Source organism: Aptenodytes patagonicus, chromosome 7, assembly GCF_965638725.1.
Source record: "Aptenodytes patagonicus chromosome 7, bAptPat1.pri.cur, whole genome shotgun sequence".
Classification (NCBI taxonomy): domain Eukaryota; kingdom Metazoa; phylum Chordata; class Aves; order Sphenisciformes; family Spheniscidae; genus Aptenodytes; species Aptenodytes patagonicus.
The window spans coordinates 35,286,419-35,309,574 of record NC_134955.1 but is presented as its reverse complement, the minus strand read 5'-3'; the positions used below and the strand labels follow the sequence as shown (position 1 = coordinate 35,309,574).

At 40.3% G+C, this 23,156-nt stretch overlaps 1 protein-coding gene across 3 annotated transcripts in view; it reads left to right on the top strand.

The window, feature by feature from the left end:
• The window catches only part of ZFYVE26 (zinc finger FYVE-type containing 26), a 49,222-nt gene extending 27,694 nt beyond the window's left edge, over positions 1 to 21,528 (top strand). For 2 of the 3 annotated variants that reach the window (XM_076344846.1, XM_076344845.1), the window contains exons 25-43: positions 384 to 560; positions 1,716 to 1,962; positions 3,091 to 3,189; positions 5,360 to 5,517; positions 6,450 to 6,619; positions 7,972 to 7,997; positions 9,417 to 9,538; positions 9,630 to 9,850; positions 10,493 to 10,640; positions 11,028 to 11,108; positions 11,762 to 11,971; positions 12,828 to 13,043; positions 15,122 to 15,319; positions 15,643 to 15,845; positions 16,729 to 16,870; positions 17,402 to 17,461; positions 18,807 to 18,989; positions 19,842 to 19,886; positions 21,014 to 21,528. In XM_076344846.1, the coding sequence (XP_076200961.1) occupies positions 384 to 560; positions 1,716 to 1,962; positions 3,091 to 3,189; positions 5,360 to 5,517; positions 6,450 to 6,619; positions 7,972 to 7,997; positions 9,417 to 9,538; positions 9,630 to 9,850; positions 10,493 to 10,640; positions 11,028 to 11,108; positions 11,762 to 11,971; positions 12,828 to 13,043; positions 15,122 to 15,319; positions 15,643 to 15,845; positions 16,729 to 16,870; positions 17,402 to 17,461; positions 18,807 to 18,989; positions 19,842 to 19,886; positions 21,014 to 21,223 (2,916 nt within the window). In that variant the 3' untranslated portion in view covers positions 21,224 to 21,528. The remainder of the gene's footprint in view (positions 1 to 383; positions 561 to 1,715; positions 1,963 to 3,090; positions 3,190 to 5,359; positions 5,518 to 6,449; positions 6,620 to 7,971; positions 7,998 to 9,416; positions 9,539 to 9,629; positions 9,851 to 10,492; positions 10,641 to 11,027; positions 11,109 to 11,761; positions 11,972 to 12,827; positions 13,044 to 15,121; positions 15,320 to 15,642; positions 15,846 to 16,728; positions 16,871 to 17,401; positions 17,462 to 18,806; positions 18,990 to 19,841; positions 19,887 to 21,013) is intronic. The other variant, XM_076344847.1, reaches the window with a different exon arrangement.
• Positions 21,529 to 23,156: the final 1,628 nt, after the last annotated feature.

Sequence of the window (23,156 nt, the reverse complement as noted above, 5' to 3'; positions counted from 1 at the left end):
TTCTTCTGGTTTTAATAATTATGGAGCTGTTGCTAGTAACAGAGAGGGTAAAATAAAGTGCAGGTTCTTTCAGACTACATAGCTTTGAAAATATTCTGGAAGCAAAGTGGAGACTTCTGATCACTACACCTTCTGTCCCATTCCTTGCTTAATTTTTTGCTTACTTTAATTTTAAAAACATTTTGATTAATAAATGGAGCAAATAGGCAATGAGTAGTCTATAAATGCATTATCTAAATCATCCTTACATATGTAAGACACTTGTGCAAGTTAATTTGCTTGCTGGACCATTGTAGGGCAATAATCTGCCATGGACTGCCCATTATAAAGGCTACTTTCCAGGAATGTAGTAGGGATTCACTGTATTTTGTTTGGTTTTGTAGCTCTTACAAAGAATTGAAGACCCTGGTATTTGCCTTGCCGTCAGTGAACAGTCCCTTGACCAGCATCCGAACTTAACAGCCTCTCACTTCTTGGCTGATTACCTCACAGCTCACTTCTATGCAAATCTGACAACAGCACGCCGTAATGAAATCCAGGCACTCTATATGGGATCAAAAGTGAGTAAAACTCCTGCATTGTGGGATTAACAGCAATATGTAATTATGTAATACATAAAGTCCATAGATTTCACCAGAGCATTCTCACCATATCAGGTCTAAGATCCCGAGTCTCAGGATCCAAAGGAAAGTTAGAGATGGCTTAAAACTTCTCTTCCCCTTCTCCATCTTTGCAGTTCCTATATTATGAGGTGGTTGTAGCTCCCAGTGTGAACAGAGCAGTCTTGTGTTTGAGCTGTAAGGAGTGGAGGAATGCACAGGCTAAAAGAGGGTGGGGGTGGAATAAAATAAAATTGTGGTGTTTATCAGGACAGTTGCTATCTTTGTCCCAAGTGAAAAAGAAAGCATCCTCAACTTACTCTCTGTGTCAATAACACCAGGTGTCCTACATATGCCCACCTGTATGGTGGTCTTTGACACTTACATGGTATGTTTCTCCCAAGTGCCTTCCAAAGGTAGACAGTATCACTCCTCTTTTTGGATTGCCATCGCCTTTACGGAAGTCTTACAGGTTCTGAGCTTAGCCTGGGAATAAAAGCATTAACCAGTAGATTACCTTAGTCGAATGCATTATATGTAAACAAAATGCAGTGCTTTTAGTAATGTCTGTTTTGTTGTAGGACTACAAATAGCAGCTTGCTGCAGAGTGTGCCACAACAGTATTTTGTTGGGCTTCCTGTTTCCTTACTTGTCCCTTTTGAAGAATGATTTAATTTGGAAAGTGTCCATATTAACTGTCCATCTTTAGGAGAATTGCTCTTACTTTCTCGTCTCGATGTTTCCTCGAACGATGGAAAGATAAGGATTGGGCTAATATTCTTTTTATAAGCTTATTTTAATAAGAGAATGTGCTCTACCCTGCTACAACATATTTGTCACAGGGTCACAAAATGCTTTCCACTCTTCAACTGCCTCTGAAATGAGGCAGTGTTTTATAGAATGGGAAAGTGGAAGCTAAGTAATTTCTGCAAATCCACTCAGTAATTCTGTAACAGAAGTAGGAATAGATCTGAAGTCCCACCTCCATTTTTTGGCCTCTATATGTTATTCCATTCTCTGCATAAGCTATTGTGCTAGTTTCTTGTCTTTAAGCTCACAGAAACACAGATTTGAAGATGTATAATTTTAACATATGCTTTTTTCCTTGTGTCTCAGGTGCTGCTGACTCTGCCTGAGCTCTCCCGTGTTAACTACTACCACCTCTCCTCCAGGCCACTGCTGATGCTGGAACAGCTCCTCATGAATATGAAGGTGGACTGGGTAGCTGTCGCTGTGCAGACACTGCACCAACTCTTAGCTGGACAGGAAATTGGTTTTACTGTAGAAGACATTGACAATTTGCTCTCCAAGTATGCAGAAAAAGCTCTCAACTTCCCTTTCACATTAAAAGAAAAAAGATCAGGTGACTGTCCGTGAGAATGCTGTTTTTCACTTGGGAAAGAAGGGCCAATTTCCCCCCAGAATCATTTCACCAATTGTGCCACAACATTTTCAGATGTGTGCCTCCAGACTTCGTCTAGTCCAGAACATGTTCTTAAAGTCTTTGCCTTTCTTGTAAATAGATGTTCTCAAGGACCAACAGCTTCGAAAGTTTCTCGGACTTTCCTCTGTTGCTCCTTTTTGGGGTCTCTTTTCTTATTGATATTGTTCAACTTTATTTCATTCCTGTTTAACACAAAGTCACTGATGACTTAAGCAGTTCTAAAACCTGCAGCCAACTGCATCTCCCCCCAAATAGAATTGGGATTTAATCTTCCATAGTCTTTCCTCCTACCAGAGTCCTGTTCCTTTTTTCATATGAAAGATTTTTAAACTTACAGTTCTATTTAATATTCTCAGCACGGTTCTCCTCTCTGGTTTGCCAATCCCTTCTCATCCGCGTTGTCTTTGATTCTCCTGCATTTGGCTCTCTCCTTTCAGGGTTTTAGAAATGGAATAGCAGAGGGTGCTGCAGATCAAGTCCAGTGCTTTTGTTTCGCTGCATTAAAAGTGCATGGCATGTGTACCTATCTGTATCTATTTATACCTACATATATGGTACCAACTTGCTTTATGCCAGTTTCCAAATGTTGACTTCATTTCACGATTTAAAGATGCAGCTCTTGATAACATAAAAGCATCATACTTATCTATCTTTTGCTGCCAAATGACCTATAACTTTGCAAGTATGTTCCTTCCACTGGGGTGTGAAGCATTTAATACTTGCCATGAGCATCTTGTGTCAACTAATTGTTTTCATATCTGATACTTATTCTCTGCTGTGTTATTCCTGTGCCTATCAGTAGTCTGTTGCTTTGATAAGGATCCCTTTCTCTGTGTTTTAGGTCATTGAATTTTATATAGTTTTGCATGAATTGTTGTGGGCTAATTTTCATGAAAACATAGCAGTTTGTAATTACATAGCTAGTCCTGTTTTGTGCAGACATTCTTACATACTCCTGTGAATGGATTCCTCTAATCTTCTTAAAAACAGGTAGATTTATGGCCAGTGTTGTTCTCTGATTTTTTTTTTTTCTTCCCTTTGTCCTAGATTCTCTGATACGTATCCAAGAAAGTCTCAATCAGGTATTGGAGTGTGAAGCACTGTCTAAATCAGGATCATCGGAACTATCTCCTGTCAGTTTTAGTGGTAAGGTTAAGACCTTGGTGCCATTTTCTTTCAACCTGTTCTTATTTGTTTTATCCTCTATATATGTGTGTCCCACCGCTTAATAGTAACTTGGGTCGCATTTAACGCAGGTTGGTAGGTCTCTACAGTTGGGTGCTTTGGGCCCAATTAAAAGAAAACTTAAAGGGGAACAAGATGTATATGACTTTGTTTTGATTTTTGATAGGTATCTACAAAATGTCTGAAAAATCAGCACAAAACCTTTCCATTCCAGACCCTACAGAAAAAAACAAGCCTGAACAGACCATAAGAAACAGGACTACATCTGCAGAAAAAAAAAAATTACCTCTTTGCCACAGCTAGGTTGCTAGTGGATTAATGGTGCTTGCAAGTTAATCTTTCTGTGTCTTGACTTCGGTACTCTCTCTGGATAAATAGGCAGAGCTTGTCTGGAAGCCCATCATTGTGGTACTTATAGAATCATAGAATGGTTTGGGTTGGAAGGGACCTTAAAGATCATCTAGTTCCAACCCCCCTGCCATGGGCAGAGACACCTTCAACTAGATCAGGTTGCTCAAAGCCCCATCCAACCTGGCCTTGAACACTTCCAGGGATGGGGCATCCACAACTTCTCTGGACAACCTGTTCCAGTGTCTCACCACCCTCACAGTAAAGAATTTCTTCCTAACCTAAATCTACCTTCTTTCAGTTTAAAACCATTAGCCCTCATCCTATCACTACTTCTCCCTGTTTTCCTATTTTTTGCTCAGTAACTTTTTTCCTTCTGGATCTTAACTTTGGTTTTACAGTAGAAATCTCATTTGTGTTGTGGTTTTTTTTGCCATTCTTTTGGTCCTTGAATTTATTTTTTTCTAGGATTCCTCTTGTGACCTGAGGGAAATAGCACACCTTGTATTGTGTGAGAGGCTCCACTGACAGTCCTCAAATACAAATAAATAGAAACAAAAAAATTAAGCCAAAACAACTGAAGAATATTTGTGGCTTAAAAACAACCACAAAATCCTTCTACAGGTTCTGTTCAGCATCTAATGCAAGAGATGCATTATCATCTTCGGAGGATATATATTGTGAGAGATGCATAGTCTGTGCTCTCAGGGAATGACTAGCAAAGGATATCCTCAGACCTCCAAGGCTGGTGATTCTCAGCAAGTGATGGGCCTAAACGAGCTGCACAATGATATCCTGATCTACAGTTTAGGATGTCTGAATTGTCCTCTGATTCTGTATCCTGAACTGAAGACTCTTCTTGTTCTGCCTACATGAAGTGACAAGAGTGTCTTGGATTGGGCTGTGTAGCTCTTCAGTTTTTCTCATAATGGTCAGCTTAATATCTGTATGTTGTTACAAAACTTGAGTGCATTATCCTCTAATGTTCCTTTGCAATCCAGTATCTATTTGGATAAGCATGAGTTCGCTTTATTGGAATGGAGATTTTCTTTTTTAGTTTAGTATTCATGTACACAGAAGGTGGCTTGCAGGGCTGCAATGACACGTTGAACTTTTTAATTAGCCTGTAGCGTAACTGACTCACATCATATAAACTAAAAGCCTATCTAATATTGTAAACTTGATTCAATGAGTATTTCATTGGCAAGGTCAAAGATCCAGAAGGCCAAAGTCTTAAACTCCTGCCTCTTTGAACTGATATCCCCACAGGAGATTGTAAAGGGGACCAGAACAGGGGGAGATATGCTGTTGCTAGCCATACCACACCTCTCCTGAGATAACAAAGAAAAGTCTTAGTCTTCAGGAATGTCAACACTGGGTATCCTTAAGATTATATTTTATGCTGTATTGCTTTTTGGTATCCATATACCGGGGTATCTTTTTTCTTCTTCCTCTAAGTCTCTGCTTATGATACAAGAACAGATGTTGACAAGTTGTCTTACACTTCTCTAATTGTTATGGTAAAGGTCTATTAATAAGTATGTACTCTTGCTTATCAGTATTGAAGTACTATAAGTTTACAATCTTACAATTTTGGCTTAAAGCATATATATTCCTTACACAATGTCATTCTGCCATGGCTGGTTGAAAGATGACGGTAGTCATCTTATGAGCCAGAAAGATCTTATAGCCTCAGTAAGTCTGTAGTGTTTTCTGGTATTCAAGACTCCATTAAAAAGCTTAAATCCCGTTCCATGTTTTTCTTGGCCTGGCTCTTTTTAAGGTGTCACCATATCTGCAAGTCCCAGAGACAGAAGTCTGCAGCAGAATTTGTTTCCTCAAGAATTTGTGCCTCCTGAGAAGCCACCACCAAAGCAGCAATGGATACCTGATGACACTGAAACGATATGTATGGTTTGCAAAACTGAACGCTTCACTATGGTAAGGAGCAAAAACGAAGTACAGACATTCCTAGAACTGTGACCTTAATATGAACACTTGCTCATAGTCTGTTTCCTAAGAGGCACTAGCTACTTTAGCAAGTTTGTCTGTATCAGTGTAGGCCTGACAAGATTGCCAGTCCTTTGATATTTAACCATTAGTTTCTATTTAGTGTAGTTGAGGAGACTGGCAACAGGTAGCTCCTTGCAGAGTCCTGTGAAGTGATAGAGCCTAAAGGGGAAATCTGGTCATCAGAGAGGAGACAACTATGAGATCTCAAAAATGTGTAATAATAGCAGTATTAATATTTCAAAAGGCTGTCTAGTTGACTGTGCTGGCAAGAAATAACATGAGCATCATATAATTCAGATTACCAATATACAAAATGTAATCTTTGCTGTTGGTTACACTTTTCTAAAACCTGTTGTTTCATAGAGTACTTGAGCAACTGCCTTGGTGCTCTAAGGGAGAAGATTAATTTTGAGTTTTGCAGGTGTGCTGGCAGTCTGTCATCTTCTATTGCTTAGAAACAGTACTGTTTTCTCAAAGTATTTGTTGCTTTTGAATTTGGAAATTACTAAGATGGCGTCAGAAAGACAGTCGACAGCTTCTGACTTTTCCAAGAGATGATCTAATTAGCGCTGTGATCAAAATTGGGACAATTTAAGTAGTGGAAAGCCCAAGACTGCAGCAAACGTTTTGAATACCTGCCTCTGGGTTTTGCGTTTTGTTTTGGCTTTTTTCTTTGCCGTGCCCTCTCCAGAAAGGAATTGTAACAGTCAGAATCAGTCACTGTATAGTTCTGAAAAGCCTTATCACGCTTAGTGTTTCCTCTCTTCAAATGGAGTAAGTTTACTCATGAGTGGAGGCAGATATAGGAGGGGACTGCAGTAAATTCTTTCTGTTGCTCATTCATGACTTCTTTTGCTTAGTTTAACAGGCGCCATCACTGCAGGCGGTGTGGCAGGCTGGTGTGCAGCTCTTGCTCCGCCAAGAAAATGGCAGTAGAAGCTTGCAGAGAAAATCTGTCTCGTGTATGCGATCAATGCTATAGCTACTACAACAGAGAACATCTGCCTGGCTTGGTACAAGACACAAGCACGTAAGTCCTTCCATTCTAGTTCTCTTCAATTTCATGTACACAGCAGAGTACATGAATGGAATGAGAGAGAAACAAGCATTTGGGTTTATCTGGATAATATAACATCAGCTTTTTGGCCTCCAGCTGTTGGGATTTTCAGGTTTGAGATGTGTGGGGATGTTCCTTATGCCTCAGTTTACTTTTCATATTAGAAGGAACACTGGAGAGCCAGGCAACAAAGTCTTTAATTCTTTAAGCATCAGTTGGTCATTAAACCTAAGAATTGAATGCTTTGATGCAAAACATACTCAGCAAAAACTACTACAATGTGACAGTTTCTTGCAGTTTATTCGGCTCCTGGATTAACATCACATGTTGACTAGCTCTGCTGAACATATCAGTGTTTTAATGTTATTCCATAATCCCTTGATTATGACTCCTTGAACACTTGGGGATTCAAAAGCAAGTTCATGATTAGATAGGCTTTGAAACTGCCCTTAATAAAAGGGACAGCTGTGATGACAGATTTTCATGATGTGGTTACTTTAAGCTGAGAATTGGACCGAAATTCGTTGTGTGTATGTTAGGCCAGCTGGTGAAAAGTGCAGCTGAAAAGAGTGAGTTTTACTCTCTGATAGCAGTATCCGCTATGGCAGTATCAGCAGGCTTGACAGGGTCATAGAGAGTAAAACTTACTCTTTTCAGCAGTACTTTCAGCTGCATTTCTTCTTTCCCTAGCAAGCCTGCAGATAGCAGTATCCGCTATGGTAGTATCAGCAGGCTTGCTAGGAAAAGAGGAATACTGTGCAGATCTGAAAAGGAACCTCTTAAAGCTGGTGGTCACGTCTAACTAAACCGGTTTGTGTCAGAATGGTTGCTTACACTGCCAGATTAGGTCAGCAGAGCGTAGCAGTGAGCTTGAATGCCACCTGTCATGTTATAATTGCTTAAGTGTCTGGGTTTTTTTTATACTCGCCCTATTTGTATAACAAAACCAACTAAATCTTAAGGACAGAGACCTGGATGCCAAAAACTTCATTTTAGCTCTGACATATTCTGATACTGGGCAGTTCTTCTTGTTCTCAGTGTCTGCTTTTTTATGATGTGTGCAACAGTACTATTCCTACAGAAGGTATAAGAACTAATTACTTAGTGTAGTTGAAATACAGCAATGCAGAGGCAGGATCTTAGATTTCCAGACAGCAGGGGGTAGGAGCAGGGCAATGGGTCAGAGAGGTCAAGGAGGGAGAGATGTTAGATTTTTACAAGATAGTGTTCTGAAAAGGCTAGCCATATTGATCTCTCTTTTAAAACTATGTTTTCCCCAGTGTGCTGGTGTAGGCATGATGTTTCTTTCTGTCATTTTATTACAGCAGAAAAGATCAGGACCAAGTGGAAGGTAAGGAATGGAGTAATGTTAAACTTCAAATTTTTTTTTTTTTAAGTGCCTGATTAGCAGCAGAGTTGGAGATAGGAAGCTGATACATCTAGTTGCAGCTGAAGGGTGATCAAAACTTCAGTTACAAAATATCACTGATGGTTTTTGCATGTGCGGGCTAAAATTGAGCATTCCAAACTTCTGTGAATGGAAATTGAGATTTAGGAGAGATGTCTGAGCCAATATTGAACGTGCTAGATGGGGATTAAAGGAAGGAACTGAAAAACAACAGTTGGAGAATGCACTTTGCATACTAGAAACTGTCAGTGAGAGGCTGTGGTATGAGTAGTAATTAATTAGCCCACTACAGAGCTGTGCTGAGTGATCCTCTTTTTACAAACCATAATAGTACAACTCTGAATACCACTGCAGTGTGCTGTGGTGTTTGATACCCCATGCTGGCTGGGCATAGCACAGGATGAGGCCCCTCTCATGGGTCTGGTTGTGTGAGTATGGACTAGTAATGTCTCTTTGGTGCCTCAATTTTCACATCTAATATCATAACACTTCAGGAAAAATAACAAAATCTAGTTGATTTTTTCTTTTTCTGTGCCATTTTTCCTCAGAAAGTATTTACTGTTTGTTGCTTAGTCTGGTGTTTAAGGTGATTCTGCAAAATTTTTCTACACTGACATGAAATTCTGGTAGACCAAAACATAGTTATTTGAAGTGCTTATAGCAGTAATGTGAAACATGGTGCAAAATTTGCATTTGTGCTACAAAACAAATGAGAATATTTTCCCTTACTTGTCCCTTTTTAAGTATGATGGGCTATTTGAGCGCTTTTTTTTTTTTTTTTTTTGCTGTTGACAGAAGTTTGCTTTACTGCTACCTTTGTTACAAGACTGAAACAGCTGAAATGCAGTTTCTGAGCTGCTCCTTCTGGTTAGATCTTTCTCTTTGCCTGCAGCATTGCTACACATCACTGGTATTTTTTACCCTTTCTTTTACAACTGGTTCTTCAGTTTCCCTTTTTAGCTGTAACCCACAGCTCTCATATTTCCGCTTCCCTCCTGCTCAGAAATATTTAATAACTTGCCTGAGGGAAGGCTAAAGAGGGGAGGCTGCTGTGCTTGATGTCCGGTAGGATAAGAGTTGGATAATCATTTGAAGACATGTTACTGGAGCTAGTTTTTGGTGACAGGGTGTTGGTAACAGTGAGAGTAAGTTTAGGTACAATTTGGCAGCCTGCTGAGGAATGGAAATGTTTCTGTAATCTGTGTGCTGGACATGTGATACTGGCAGGAAGTGGCACAATGAGTGGATTACAGATGACTGTTTTACAAGAATATAGGAATACTGTGCATTAAGTATGCAAACTTAGCGGGTTTGTTGCTTCTTGTACAATGATTCTACCTGGTGTTTTCTTTTTGCCTGCAGAAACTTCTAATAATGAATATTCCACAGTGGTGCGAATACCCAAGGCAACTGAGCTTGAATGGATTTTTTCCCTGAATGAAGAGGAGAATGAAATTGTACGCAGTGAATTTTATTATGAACAGGTGAGGTCTGGAGAAAGAGAGTCCAATATAAGCAGTTCCCTGGAGAACTACGTCAATACCCATGTTTGTCTGTCTTTCCTCGAATTGTCAGGCTCCCAGCTCTTCCTTGTGTATTGCCATCCTTAGCCTGCACAGTGACAGCATAGTGTGTGGCCACCAACTGATAGAGCACTGCTGCAAGTTGTCCCAAGGGCTCACTAATCCTGAGGTGGATGCTGGTCTCCTTATGGACATCATGAAACAATTGCTCTTCAGTGCCAAAATGATGTTTGTAAAAGCTGGAAGGAGCCAGGATCTAGCTCTCTGTGACAGGTGATTTATCAGGTGTTCACTAGGATGTATTGAGGTATTGTTGAGATGATTATCCTTTTTTACTGGGGAGTGGAGAGTGGGAGGGTTGTTTTGTGATTGTACTGTGGACGTTTTAAACAGGAAGAGAAGTTCATAATGTAAGAATAATGTAACAGTTCAAATAGTAGAAATTCGGGTAATATGACTACATAATAATTACCGAGAAAATTCTCAGAGTAGGGAGAAATAATTCACAAAGACTGGGGTAAATATTTTACTTCTGATATTGTGTATCTGCTTTCAGTCTATATTTCAATATGGGATTTTAAACCTGCACTTCCTGAGAATGAGCATTTTACACTTTCCTCAAGTTTTGTCCTACAGAGCTTGAGGTGGTAGATGTAATATAGAAATTTCACATGTACTATTTTGATTTGGTAACATATAGCTGGTGTCTGCAATCAGCATCTGCCAGTGTTCCACTGAATGTGGCAAAAACCCCAATAAAAATAGTCTGAATAGGATAGTATGATGGATAGAGAAACCTGGTATACTGGTGATTAGGAACCACTGTTCTAAGAGTTGTCTTTGACATAAAGTCCTTTAAGTGTATGATAATAGTGAAAGTGTATGTATTTGTTTAACCTCTTTGTTTTCCCCTAGCTACATCAGCAAAGTGGATGTGTTGAATATTTTGGTTGCTGCTGCCTACCGTCCAATACCATCTTTGGATCAGATTCTTCTCCCTGCAGCAGTAACAAGATTAAGAAATCGGCTTCTCGAAGCAGAGTATTATCAACTAGCTATAGAGGTAATGACAGTGGAGGGATGTCAGTGTTGTTAATGCTTCTGTAGTAGCTTTTGTTTTTCTCTCTCCTAAGTTCAGATGGATGTGATGTGTGAAATGGACAATATTTAAACAGTTACAAACTAGGATTAAGTTTTTAAAAAAGGAAGAAATAATTTTCTGAGCACTGGAAAAAAATTTCTGAGAAGAAAAAGTCCTGCTGTGGAGCAGGCTGCTGAAGGGAAGGGTAGGGGCCTTGTTTCCTGGTACAATTAAAATTGGAATGGACTAACTGCAAGAAAGTCGTTAAATGGAGGAATCTTGCATCCAGTAGAAGGGCTGAGACATCCTTTGTGGCAGGAGTTTATCTGAAGCTTGTATGTTTGATTTCCTTTATCTGTAATCCCACAGCAGACAGCAGTAGAGCACCTTTCCCAGGCGTTTACTTGGAAACCAGCAATGGTGGCAAATCTATCGATCAGAACTCATCTGGTGTGGTTTATCATCTTCTGTCTTCCTCCTGCTCCCAGGATTTCGTAAATTTCTGTTTTATGGCATTGCAGTTTGTTAAGAACAGGATTATGATACTACAAACAGGATTAGGATTTTTAAGGGGTAATAAACAGCAGGAATAGATGACCTATTTGAATAAAAACGGTTCAGGTTTAAAGGCAGCTGGCCTACTAAAGAAAATCAGGAATAAATTTGATCAGCAAAGTTATGTGAAATAAAAAATTTCCTGGTGGTTCATGAAGCATCTCCTGTTGCCTTTTTTTTTCTTTTTTAAACCACAAACCTGATGAATTCTGCTCTGTAAAAATCATCTGCTTTAGAAAAGCAGATGTGAAAATGTCCTGAGTTTTAAAACTGCTGAACTGAAATGTCCCAGATAAATAGTTGCTTAAACTTGTACAATAAAAAATACTTCCACATTTGGAGATCGTGGGTGTTTTGGTAGTTGGCATTTTGTGCCAGTAATACGGAAATAATCAGCACAGGTTTTCTCGTGTTGTTTTATTTTGTTTTTAATGGGAAATGTGCTCTAGGAAGTGAAAGGTCACAATCACAGACTGTGTGATAAGCCAGTTTTCCTGTTTTCCGTACCGGGACTGTGTTGCAATATTAACAAACAATTTTGAATTTAGGTTTCTACAAAATCTGGATTGGATCCAGGTGGAGCATGGCATGCCTGGGGCATGGCTTGCCTTAAAGCTGGAAATTTAAGTTCAGCAAGAGAGAAGTTTAACCGATGTTTAAAGCCACCTATGGATCTAAACCAGCTGACCCATGGTTCAAGGCTGGTCCAGGATGTAATACAGTACCTGGAGTCCACAGTGAAGCCCATACTTATTGCGGTAAGAGTCTTCTGTCTGCTCTGAAGGGCTATAGCAAAGCCAAGTAATGATGTTTTTAATTGACATCTTCTAGCAATGCATGTTACAATATCAGGTCTTAGTTTTTTTCCTTCTTTTGTTATGATTGCATATTGCAAACTGAATACTGTTGAGAAATTTGTTAGCTGTTTCATCACAGTGAATTGGTGGCTGAGAACCAGATCATAGGATTTTATAGTAATTTGGGGCATACTTAGTGGAGGGGAAAGAAGCTGTACTGGTTAACATGTTATTGCTACAGTCTGAGGAAACTAAACTCAATCCCAACAATATGTTGTGATGCTGCGGTGATGCCATTTTTTCTACTGAAACTCTGATAACTTTGCAGGAATTCAAAGGAGAATTTACAAATGCTGTCCCGCTCTTCTTTCCTTGTCAAAAAGCATTACATGGTTTGGGATTAGCTCTGGAAGTTTTGATTAGGTACCAAAAAATGACTTTTAGTACTAAGTTATCTGCAGAATCATAATGATGAAAGACCTCTTAGTAGTACATATTTTAGGAGAATAAAAAAGTCTGTTTGAACTAGGTTATTGAAGTAGCTGTTGAGAGTGGAATTGTGTTTAAATAAATAAGCCTGCTGTCTGTCCCTGGAAACAGCTATGCTAGCTACAGCAACACTCAGCACCTCTGTTGATAGCAGGGTTCCAATCTAGTATTTATAAAAAGTGTTATTGGATTCTCACCCCTCTAAAGCGATACCTGTTTTAAAAACAACTATAACAGAAATGCTTCAGGGCTGAGTGACAAGATCTAACTGAAAAGAAAGTTTTCCTCTTGCTCATCGCCTATCATTGATTCTCTGTTTTAACGGCAGGATGATGATTACTTTACCACGTTGAGGGAACTTGAAGCAACACTGAGAACGAGAAGTCTCTCTCTGGAGATGATGTGCGAGGGGAAGATTCAACACAACAGCTACTATCAGGAGTGCTTGTTCTATTTACATAGTTACGGCACTAATCTGGCGATAATAAGCTTTTACATGAGGCATGACTGTATGAGAGAAGCACTGCTTCACTTGTTAAATAAGGTAAATAATCTAATTTGCCATCACCTAAATTGAAATTGAAAAGTAGCTAAGAAGACTTCAAGGCCAGTCTAAGATGGTAACAAGCATCATGCAGCATTCTGGGTGGTTTTCTGCACAGGAGTTTTCTGAGGTCCTAAATGTTGTTATATGAACTATCCAGTGACTGCCAAGAATTCAGTGACATGAAAAAATAACTTTGGTCTTTACATCTTGGGTTTAACCTCTCTTCATTGTGTTGAAACAGTGGCTTCTAGAGAGGAGAAGGTGCTTTATTTGTTTTGGTAGAGGTCCTGCATCAACAGCACTTCGTCTTTTTTCTACAAAGCTGAAAACCTGGGACTATTGTCATACAGTTCAGAAGAGAGAAGGAAAATTTTTAATTCCAACATGCTGATAACACTAGATGCTTTAATCTCTATCACAGTGGCTCTGTCTCTTGGTATTGTTTGTTGAATCAGACACCCACGTTTGCACTTCTGTAAGGAATATAAGGGAATACAGGATCATGTCCCAGAGGACAGAAATCGAGGGAAGCTAAAAAGTGGTTTCCAGTTCTCCCTTAGGAAAACTGCATAATATAGGAGGGCTTAAGAATGTCTGGAGAAAACAGTTCTGTTGGTGCTAAATTACTATTAAACCTAGACATTATTCCAACAAGATTCTCACTAATTCATTAAGGGTGCTTCTTAGGAGATGTGGAGGAGATGTGAATCCATTACATCTCACCAGCTTGAAAGCTGATAAGTGTGTGGGGTTTTGTTTGTTTTCTTTTTTAAGTTTCTGTGGTTGTGTTTGATTTACTGATTTTTTTTATCATTATTATTTGAAATAATTCTTATTGAAAAATGTACAACTTGAAACACCAAATTCCATTATCTTCAGTCTGCTTATGAGCTTTATTAAAAGAAAATTCAAGTTGTCTTATCAGCTCTGCTTTCTCATTGTATCATCAGCCATTCTAAGCTCATATACTCATCTACATATTAAATTTGCTTTTCAAATGTGTCCTTTATATCAGTTTAAACTTGCCTTTAAAGAAAAGTTGCATATTTTTGCAATGTTGGTGAAATAATTTCACTAGTTAAGTAGCAGACTTTGAAAATACTCTAGACATACAATCTGATGTAGAAGTTTTGGACAAGGAGACTGATAGTGATCATGCAAACCAGAGAGGAAGGTTTGTTACCTTAAAGCTGTAAGGTACTAGGCTTCTGATGAAACATTTTGCAGTTGGTTGTTTGGAAACATTTTATCTGTACAGGCTTTGTAGCTTGCATCTTACTCTGAGATTTAAAAAAAATAAATTCCATATCATGTCTTCAAAAAGTTTATGCAGGCCATGTTGTCACACATGCTTCTTTCCATAGTAACACTAATATGTGAGGCTGCGTTTGCAAGACCATAGTCAGGATGTCAAGGGAAGTAAATATCTTCCTCAGCTCACTACTTGTGAGGTTTCATCTGAACTACTGTGCCCAGTTTTGGGTTCCCTAGTACAAAACAGACATTGTCAAAGTGGAGCAAGTCTAATGGAAGGCCACCGAAGTCGCTAGGGACCTGAAGCACATGATATATGAGGAGAGTGATAGAGCTAGGTTTTTCCAGCTTGAAGAAGAGAAGGCAAAAGGAGATTGATGTGCTATTTTCAGCTGTCAAGTGGGTGATTATAGGGAAGATAAAGCCAGGCTTATATCACATGTGCACAGTAAAACGGTAAGAGACAGTGAACACAATTTGGAGCAAGGGAAATTCCAACCGGATACGAGGAAAAGTGGTGTGGGTTTTTTTGTTTGTGATGAGGGTATTTAGACATGGGAACTGCGCCCCAGAGAGGCTGTTGAATTGCCCTACTTTGTCATGCTCAGAACTTGACTGGACAGACCCAGAGCAGCGTGACCTAACTTGGAAGCCATTCTTTGAGTGGGGATTTGAACCAAATGACCTCCAAAAATCCCTTCCAAGCTAAACTATTTATTAATTTTATGATCTCTGTCACTTAATACTCCCTTATGTTATATAATGATAATCAACAAGCCACAGTGGCTTTGCTTCAAGCTACCTTTCTGATGTTTGTGTAGGAATCCCCATCGGAAGTGTTCATTGAAGGGATCTTCATTCCAAGTTATGAAAGTGGAAAACTGCATATGTTGGAGAACTTGCTGGAAACCATTGATCCAGGATTGGAGAGCTGGGGAGTCTACTTGATTGCAGCCTGCAAATACTTGCAGAGAAAGAACTACTACCATATTCTGTATGAGCTGCAACAGTTCATGAAGGTAAGATGAGGGTCAGTGCCATCTCTTTCAGTGAAATGTTGAATACTGTCAGACTTTTGTTTATTTACTTTGGTGTAAATCTGCATGATGGACAAGTATATTTTTTGCTACTGTACAATCCTAAAAAACAGATAGGAGGGCCTGAGCCTGACTGAAGCTGACCTGCTATGTGTTTGTCATGGATCTGGCGCATTGCAGTAGCTTAACTACTGTTTTAAAGAAAACAGATCATGGTCTGCTTTGCGTGAGCACTTTAGTACAGACAATGATTAATGAAGGTGGTGTACTTTGGTCCGCCTTAATGTTCAGTATATTTCTTCTAGGATCACGTTCGTGCTGCCATGACCTGCATTAGATTTTTCACTCATGGAGCAAAGTCTTACACTGAACTCGGAGGCAAACAGACATGGCTTCTAAAGATCAAGGATCATCTCAAAGTCTATCTGCAGGAGGTCTCAAGAAGTTCAGGAAGGAAAAAAATGGCATTCACTTTTCGGAAGAAAATGTCTGCTACAGATGTGTCAAGGTATCTATAAACAAGAAGCTAAGTTATAGGAAAGGGGAAATTCAGGCTTTTGTCTTCCCCCCCCCCCCCCCCCCCCCCCCCGTGGTTGTGTTTAAGTTGGCTTTAGCTAACACATGCTAGCTGTGCCTGACCCAAATCTGACTCTTACGTAGTTGCAAGTGTAGGATTCCCATTACCTTTTCCCCCAAAAACCCAACTCAGGAGATGAGCAATTGTTTCTACTAAAAATATCAGTCTATGTATCATCTACCTTCCTTTAATTTAAAAAACAAACAAAAACCCTACAGTGCATAGACAGCTGTATATTGATCCACAAGTTTTCTTGCTTTTACTCTTCCTTTCCTCTCCACAAAGCAAGCAGCTTTGTGGTGCTTAGCTGCCTACTGGGGTTAACTCACAATGTTCAACTATGTACAAGTTGTTATAGGTGCCAGACATAACTGAATCCCTGTATTCAAAAGTTGGAGTGTAAATTTAGCGAGATCTCTCTTGTACGTGGGCTTTTATATCTTGGTCTTCTTAGGGGCTTTTTTTCTTTCTTTTTTTTAGGCTAGACTCTAACTTAAAGATGGGGGGGAATGTGTGTGATGAGGTGGAAAAGAGGGAGCAGATATTTATTTGGGATCCAGGTTCTCTGGCTCACTTTGAAATAATGTGAACAAGTGCTCACCTTCAGCTTGTGATGCATGCTAAGTGCACAGATCTGAAAAGTGTCTCATTGCTGCAGACTTGGCTACACAAAAGACAAAGTCAAAAGTAACTAAAATAATTATTGTTTGGAAATGTCTTATTTTGAAATGTGTTCAAGAAATTAAGTTCACACAGATAATAATTGACACCTTTCTCTATTTCAAACTAAAGTCAGAATTTTTCCTCTATCTAGGCACATCAATACAGTTGATCTGCAGATGGAAGTAACAAAGTTCCTGCATCGATGTGAGAGCTCAGGAAACTCTCAGATGACAGGTTCCTCCTTGCCCACACTCTTTGGAAACAATAACATGAAAATGGATGTTGCTTGCAAGGTACTTATTGCTATTTCAAACACAGCTCTATTTTTCGTCAACAATGCTAATGATATACAGGTTGGAGCAGCCTCTTGTATTACTCATGGGCAGGTTACTTGTGCATGTACGCAACCTACCGTTTATGAAAAATTAATGTTTTTCCTCAAAGTAGCAGAGAACATGTGAGAACTTGGAGCTCCTCTCCTCAAAGTTCAAACTTTCAGAGGCAGAGGATCCCAAATACAAATAGTAACATGCCTTTTGACTATACATCCTATTGTGTTTTGAAGCAAGGCAAATACTGCAATTATTCTAACCCTTCTTCACTTCAGCTCAGCTCCCTCTGTAACTTGCCCAATGTCCCACAGAGAACCAGTGTGTGACAATAGACCCTATATTTGCTCTACTTGTTGGGGTGGTGCTGTTTTCTGTTGAAGTAATGCATTGTCTTTTGGCCTCTGGGCAAAATCTGGAAATGCATTATTATTTAACTGTATGTAATGAAAAAGGAATATGCATCCCCAAACTTGTCTATGCCTCTCTTTTCAGGTCATGTTGGAAGGCAAAAACATTGAGGAGGGGTTTGGGATTGCATTTAGAGTCCTTCAGGTATGGAAAAAGTTGATATAACAAGCACTATTATTACAAAAGTAACTCCTGCAAGCAGCAATTTTTTAAGCAAAAGGCTTTTTTTTTTGCAAAATGTCTTTTAATCCCCAAAAAGAAAAACCTCTTGTGAGAAAAGTCACTAGTTCAAGTCTTAAATGTCCGTGTATTTGGAGGAAGCTTGGTAAGGAAATTAAAATGCTGCTTCAGTAGGACAGTTCCAAAGTAATTAGGTCCTACAGAGGAATTAAGCACAGCTTTTCCTTTGCTGTGCACCTTGTTCAGTGACTTAACTCTGGAAAACCACAATCACAGACATGAGTAGAGAGCTCTGACTTCGTAGCTCTCTGCAGTTCATGATAGCCATGCAAAGACACAGTGAATAAATAAGGCCAGGGCTATCTCTGTACTATTCTCCTGGCTGAAAGCGCAAAGCTAATTAACTGGAAACTCTCTCTGGGGACCTCTCCTTCCTCACGTCTGGGTAGAAGTTGAGGTGCTTATCAGTCAGCATAGCTCATGAGCCTCCAAACTTTTCTGTGTTTCTCATCCATATATTAGGAGCTGCTAAAAGATACTGCTTCAAGCAGTGCAGTTTGCAGTTGTCTCCTGTCTGGGACAGAGGGTATAGCAGGGCCACTTCTGGACAGAGATGGCACACTGAAAGAGTATTTGTGGATATGGCAGGCCCTGCTCCTTCTTTCAGGTCAGGGTGTACAAGGCAGAACGCCTGTTTGTAGTGAGATGGAGAGCCTTAGGAAAATAGCACTTCTTAGCAGCAACAGCAGTCACTACCGCCCCCCAGTAAAAATGGAGCAGCGAGTCCAGCTGCCTAGCATCACTTCTGTTTCCTTCCTTTTTTTTCTTTTCTTGCCTTATTCATGGCAGGATCAGTCCGCAGCTTTTATCATCTCTTCCTTCATATGGGAGGTGTATGATGGTCAGTTGCCTCCTGTTTCTCTGGGTACGCAAAGGGTGGCTGCTGGTGGGGTGGCTGGAGGAATACAGTGGGAGCTTGCTAAATGAGGGAGAGGTGGGTAGGGACCTACAAAAGATATTTTGCCAGAAGAAATAAAACTGATTTCTTTGCCACCCCTGAAAAGGAGGCGGTAACAGCGCTCTTGTTCTTGAGCAAAATCGAGTTTTACCGGTCTAATTATAGAAAACCTTTAAGCCAGCCCTGAGCAGTGGTGACTGGAAAATCAGAAGCCCTCAAAACAACTTTGACTTTTGAAGCATGGTGTGATATTTTGTCCTTAGGGGAGATTGTCTCAGTTGTATAGACTCCCTGTGAGAAAACCTGCTGAGAACATTTAACATCTTGCTCTGATGTTCTAACTACCTCTAGGACTTCCAGCTGGAGGCTACAGAAGTGTACAGCAAAGTGGCCAAGCAGCTGGTGAAGCAGCAGAAGTACAGTGAGATCCGGCAGCTCCTCAAGTGTGTCAACGAGTCTGGAGTTGCAGCAAAAAATGATGGGGATAACATTATCCTAAACTGTCTAAATGAGTTCAAGAACATTCCTGCTGAGGTAATTCTGTCCTGCATTGTGTCCCTTTTGAAGTAAAATGGATATATACAATACAGGCTACAGGGAAACCATCCCATGATGCCTGTGCTGCTCTTTTAGTGAGTCCTTCATATCTTCTGGCTCTGTACTACATGCATGGTTTAAAGGTGGGAGTGTGCGGTTTGCCTTATGCAAGTTACTCTGAGAGGAAACAATAAGTAGCTGTAGCATGCTCCTACCCTGCACTTCCCAAATAAGTACCCATGATGGGGAGAGAATCTTTGCTTCACAGGATCCTGCCAAATGCTCCTGACTGGGGTGGGAGGTGTTCCCTTCAATGAGGCTTCCCTGGCTAACACAGAAACCTCCTGCCCTTCAATGAGGCTTCCCTGGCTAACACAGAAACCTCCTGCCTCCATAGGAAACAATTTCAAGATTCCCGTTGACTACCACAGTGTCTTTCCCATCCCAGTGAAGGAAGGAGATGCCCTCTATGAAGTTCTACTAATCAGACTAGGGGACGCAGTCCACCCCTTGGGTCAGAGTGGGCCACAGGGGCTGACTCCTGCTGGGGTGCAGAGAACCTACAAATTCATTTCATGCAATGTGAGCCATGTCCATGGGGGACTCCCAGGCTCATAGCATTCTCTAGGGATACCCCACAGACATGGCAGGCAGGAGAAGCTGTGGTAAAGGGAGGAATTGGACTTTGTATTTTCTACATCTGCAGCACTTGCAGTTGAGACAATGTAACCATCTAGCTGTGACCTCAGCAGCCCTTCCTCTATGCAGGGGTTTGGTCCCTGATGGGGTAAAGGTCTGCAAACTATAGTCACTCTAAATGTGAACACCTTTTCCCTTCTTTGGATACAGGATCTCGATAATCTGATTCAGGATATGGACAGTGATGAAAACAAGGTAAGTAAAAGTACAGTAGAGGAACTCCTTTAGCAAGAGCTAAACAGCCCAGGCTTGGTCTGCAGGCTGTGTGCTCTCTTTCACCCTCTTCTCTCTCATCCTCACTCAAGCCAAAGTTTTGAAGGCCACTTCCTAGATTGTAGAAATCACAGTGAATTCCTCAAGGCTGTGGTGTGTGTGACTGTAGAGCTGTGACATGAAGGTACCGATTGATGTTATCCCTATTAGTTCCTTGACAGTCCTCAGAGTGAGGTCTAGGCATTTGTTTTAGTGGGAGGAAAAGTATTTCAGAGAGGCGCACTGGTGGGTTTGTTGGTTTTGTTATCCAACTTTTCACATAGGTGCATGTAAGTTTCTAGTAATAGCAGACAGCTAGTGAGAATCAACATACCTCCAAGATGACCATTTCAGCTTATTGTTTCAGGATTATACTATTTCTATTGTGATCGAGAGTTAAATGATAAAACTTCTCCAATTCCGATATACTTTTTTTTCATAGAGGAAGCGAGGCCTAAACTACTCGGTTTCTTTGTTAGCTTTCATACCAGCTGGCCAAGCCACTGGAGAGTCACAGATAACTATGTGAACTGTAGATGCGTGTTTATAGATGAAGAGGCTGTGGCTCAGCGTTTGTGGATTGTCGTAGATCCTGAGTGGCATAGCGGGGAATAAAATCTTAAGATTTGTGATTGTCCTCTGTCCTGCTCCAACTGACAAACTCATTGTTGTATGTAGATTGAAAAATGGGCTTTTCATTGTGCCTTTATGTAAGATGTATCGTCGAAAGATGTGAGCTGTTCTAGAGCCAGCAATGGAAGAAAATGACCGGTTTAGACTCTTTGCTATGAGGGTATGGTAAATTAACGCACAAGATAGGATTTCTGATGCTAATTTCATGGTGATACAGTAAAGGAGTTTCCACAAGAGACAAACTTAGTAAAATACAGCTGTCTGTCCATCTTTTACATTGGGATCTGCTCCAGGCCATACTCTGCTTCATAATATGCTGCTACTTCCTTGTGCAACACGCTTCTGAACTAGGTATTTCCAGTGAATCTTTGCTTAAGCTTGTCCTGTTAGTGTACTACAGCTTTCTAACCAAGTTCTGACTGCCTCTTCTGCTTCAGATCCAGGCCTATGTGGTGTGCAACAAGTTGCGTTCTGCCTATCTAGTCTCAGTGAGACAGGAGAAGACCAGAGCGGTGCAGCTAGTCCAGCATGTGCGACAGCTGGCTGAAAACAGCGGAGATGATGTTGTCAAGGCCATCTGTGCCCAATGGCTCTCGGTGCACCAGCCCAAAATGAAAAATCGGTTTCCCCAGGGCACTAGGAAGTAATAAGTAATTGACATTCACCATCATACAGAAGGGGAAGGCTTCAAGACAGCTTAAAGGCGTGTGGTTCAGCGATCTCTTGGTAAAATGGAAGTCTCTTGGCTGATGTTGGTGGCAAATGGATGCTGCTAATGTGCCTCTGGTGAAAGGAAGGGAACTAAATTACAAGTGCCGGTCCTGTATTTTGACAAACACTCACTACCTCAGGGTGTTTTTTGGCTATCTTTTTGATGGGGGGCAGGGAGGGCAGCAGTTTCAAACTGAACAAGCAAGAATTTAGGTGTATGGAAGAGAAGCACTTCTGTTTCTAGTTTGCGGGGGAAGTAGTTGTTGTTTGGGGGGGTGGGGGGGCTGAATTTTTTTTTTTTTGAAAGGCACTGAACTTTATTGTATGTTTTTTATTTTTAATCCAGAAAACCTATATAGAGAAGACAGAAAATTCTCATCAACTCAGTGTAGCCTAGAGTATAAAACTTTTTGTGATTATTGGCTTCCTGTAAACTTTTTCCAAGATTGGAGAGATCTTCTTTTACAAAGACTGAAATTCAGAGATTTTTTTAAGCCTCTATACAAACTATTGCTATTCTTTTTTGGTTTTGTTTTTTTTCCCCACTAGTACAATGTGCGCAATTTCTTTAGTTTGTTTGAAAAGGTAGGAACTGATTCTTCATGGCAGGTTTCTACTTACCAGTCACACTGTCTGTGTGCCATACATATGGCACTCGAGCCCTTACTAGATGGGTGAAGTTATAAAGGGCACATCCTGTAAGGGGAGTACAAAGGGAACATAATCCTTTAAAATAGTTGAAAAATCATGTCCCTCTTTCTTTGCTATGGTAATATCCAATAAATTGTTGCGATGCAGCTTTATCACTGAACAGTTGCCAGTAAGCTTCCACAGTTTTTCATCAGGTACAGTGGACAATATGGATAGAGCAAGCTGTGGTAAAATTCAACAGGTGGTCTGTATCCCTGTCACACAGGGATTTATTCCTTACCAGAATAATCTGTCCCTGTCAGGTACAATAGAACACCAGACTAAATTTTTATTAACTGGGCATACTGTATAGGCTATATTGACAGGCTTTGCTCTGGAAGTGTTAGGTTAATTCGGGTTTATGAAAAAGCAGGAATCTTTGTGTAATGGCTGTGTTCAGGGATGCTGAAAAAAGCAGCTGCTTCTCTGCAACCGTGACTGGGACATGAGAAATGGGCAGAAGAATGGTAGACAGTAGTAGGAGCTTCAGAAAGAAACAGAACAAAACATGACACTCCACAGGAGTTTGTTTTTGCTGTTTACATGTATTTCAGCACAAAAGGTAGGAAAACTAGTTCACTTTTTTTGTTAAAAAGTTTAGTTGTTGACTTCAAAAGAAACAACAGGTTTTCTGAAGTGTAATACACCTGTAAATAGTTGTAGTACATAAAATAATTGAGACTGTCAAATAAGAGTTTTGCACTGTCTCCGAGCTCACTGTAGTGACAGAACAGACTTCCATGGTATTGGAAAGGGCTTCGTCCATCTCCTTTAGTGTTTCATGAGCAAACACCTCCCTTCGAGGTGCTCCGCTCGCTAGAGCAGGGCTAGAAATGACTCGGAGGGAAGCGGTCAGAAATGACCACATTTAGCTCTCAGAATCTCCTGACCACAGACTTGCATTCTCTCATTAGTGAGCAATACTAATGAAAGCTGCTTTTGTTTTCTTGGCCAGACTGACCTAGCTTTCCATCAGACTACAGCCGTTAGGCTAATCCTAAAACATGACACTATCCATGTCTTCGATCATTTCTAAATCTCTAATTATGGGGAGGAGGTTTTACGGTTTGTGGGTATCCAGATCTGCATTGCTGTAATACCTACTTTTCTGCTCGAGTTCCTTTAGCTGTATAGAGCAGTGAGAGTGGAGTTTGCCATGCAGACCAGTCAGTTCTGTAC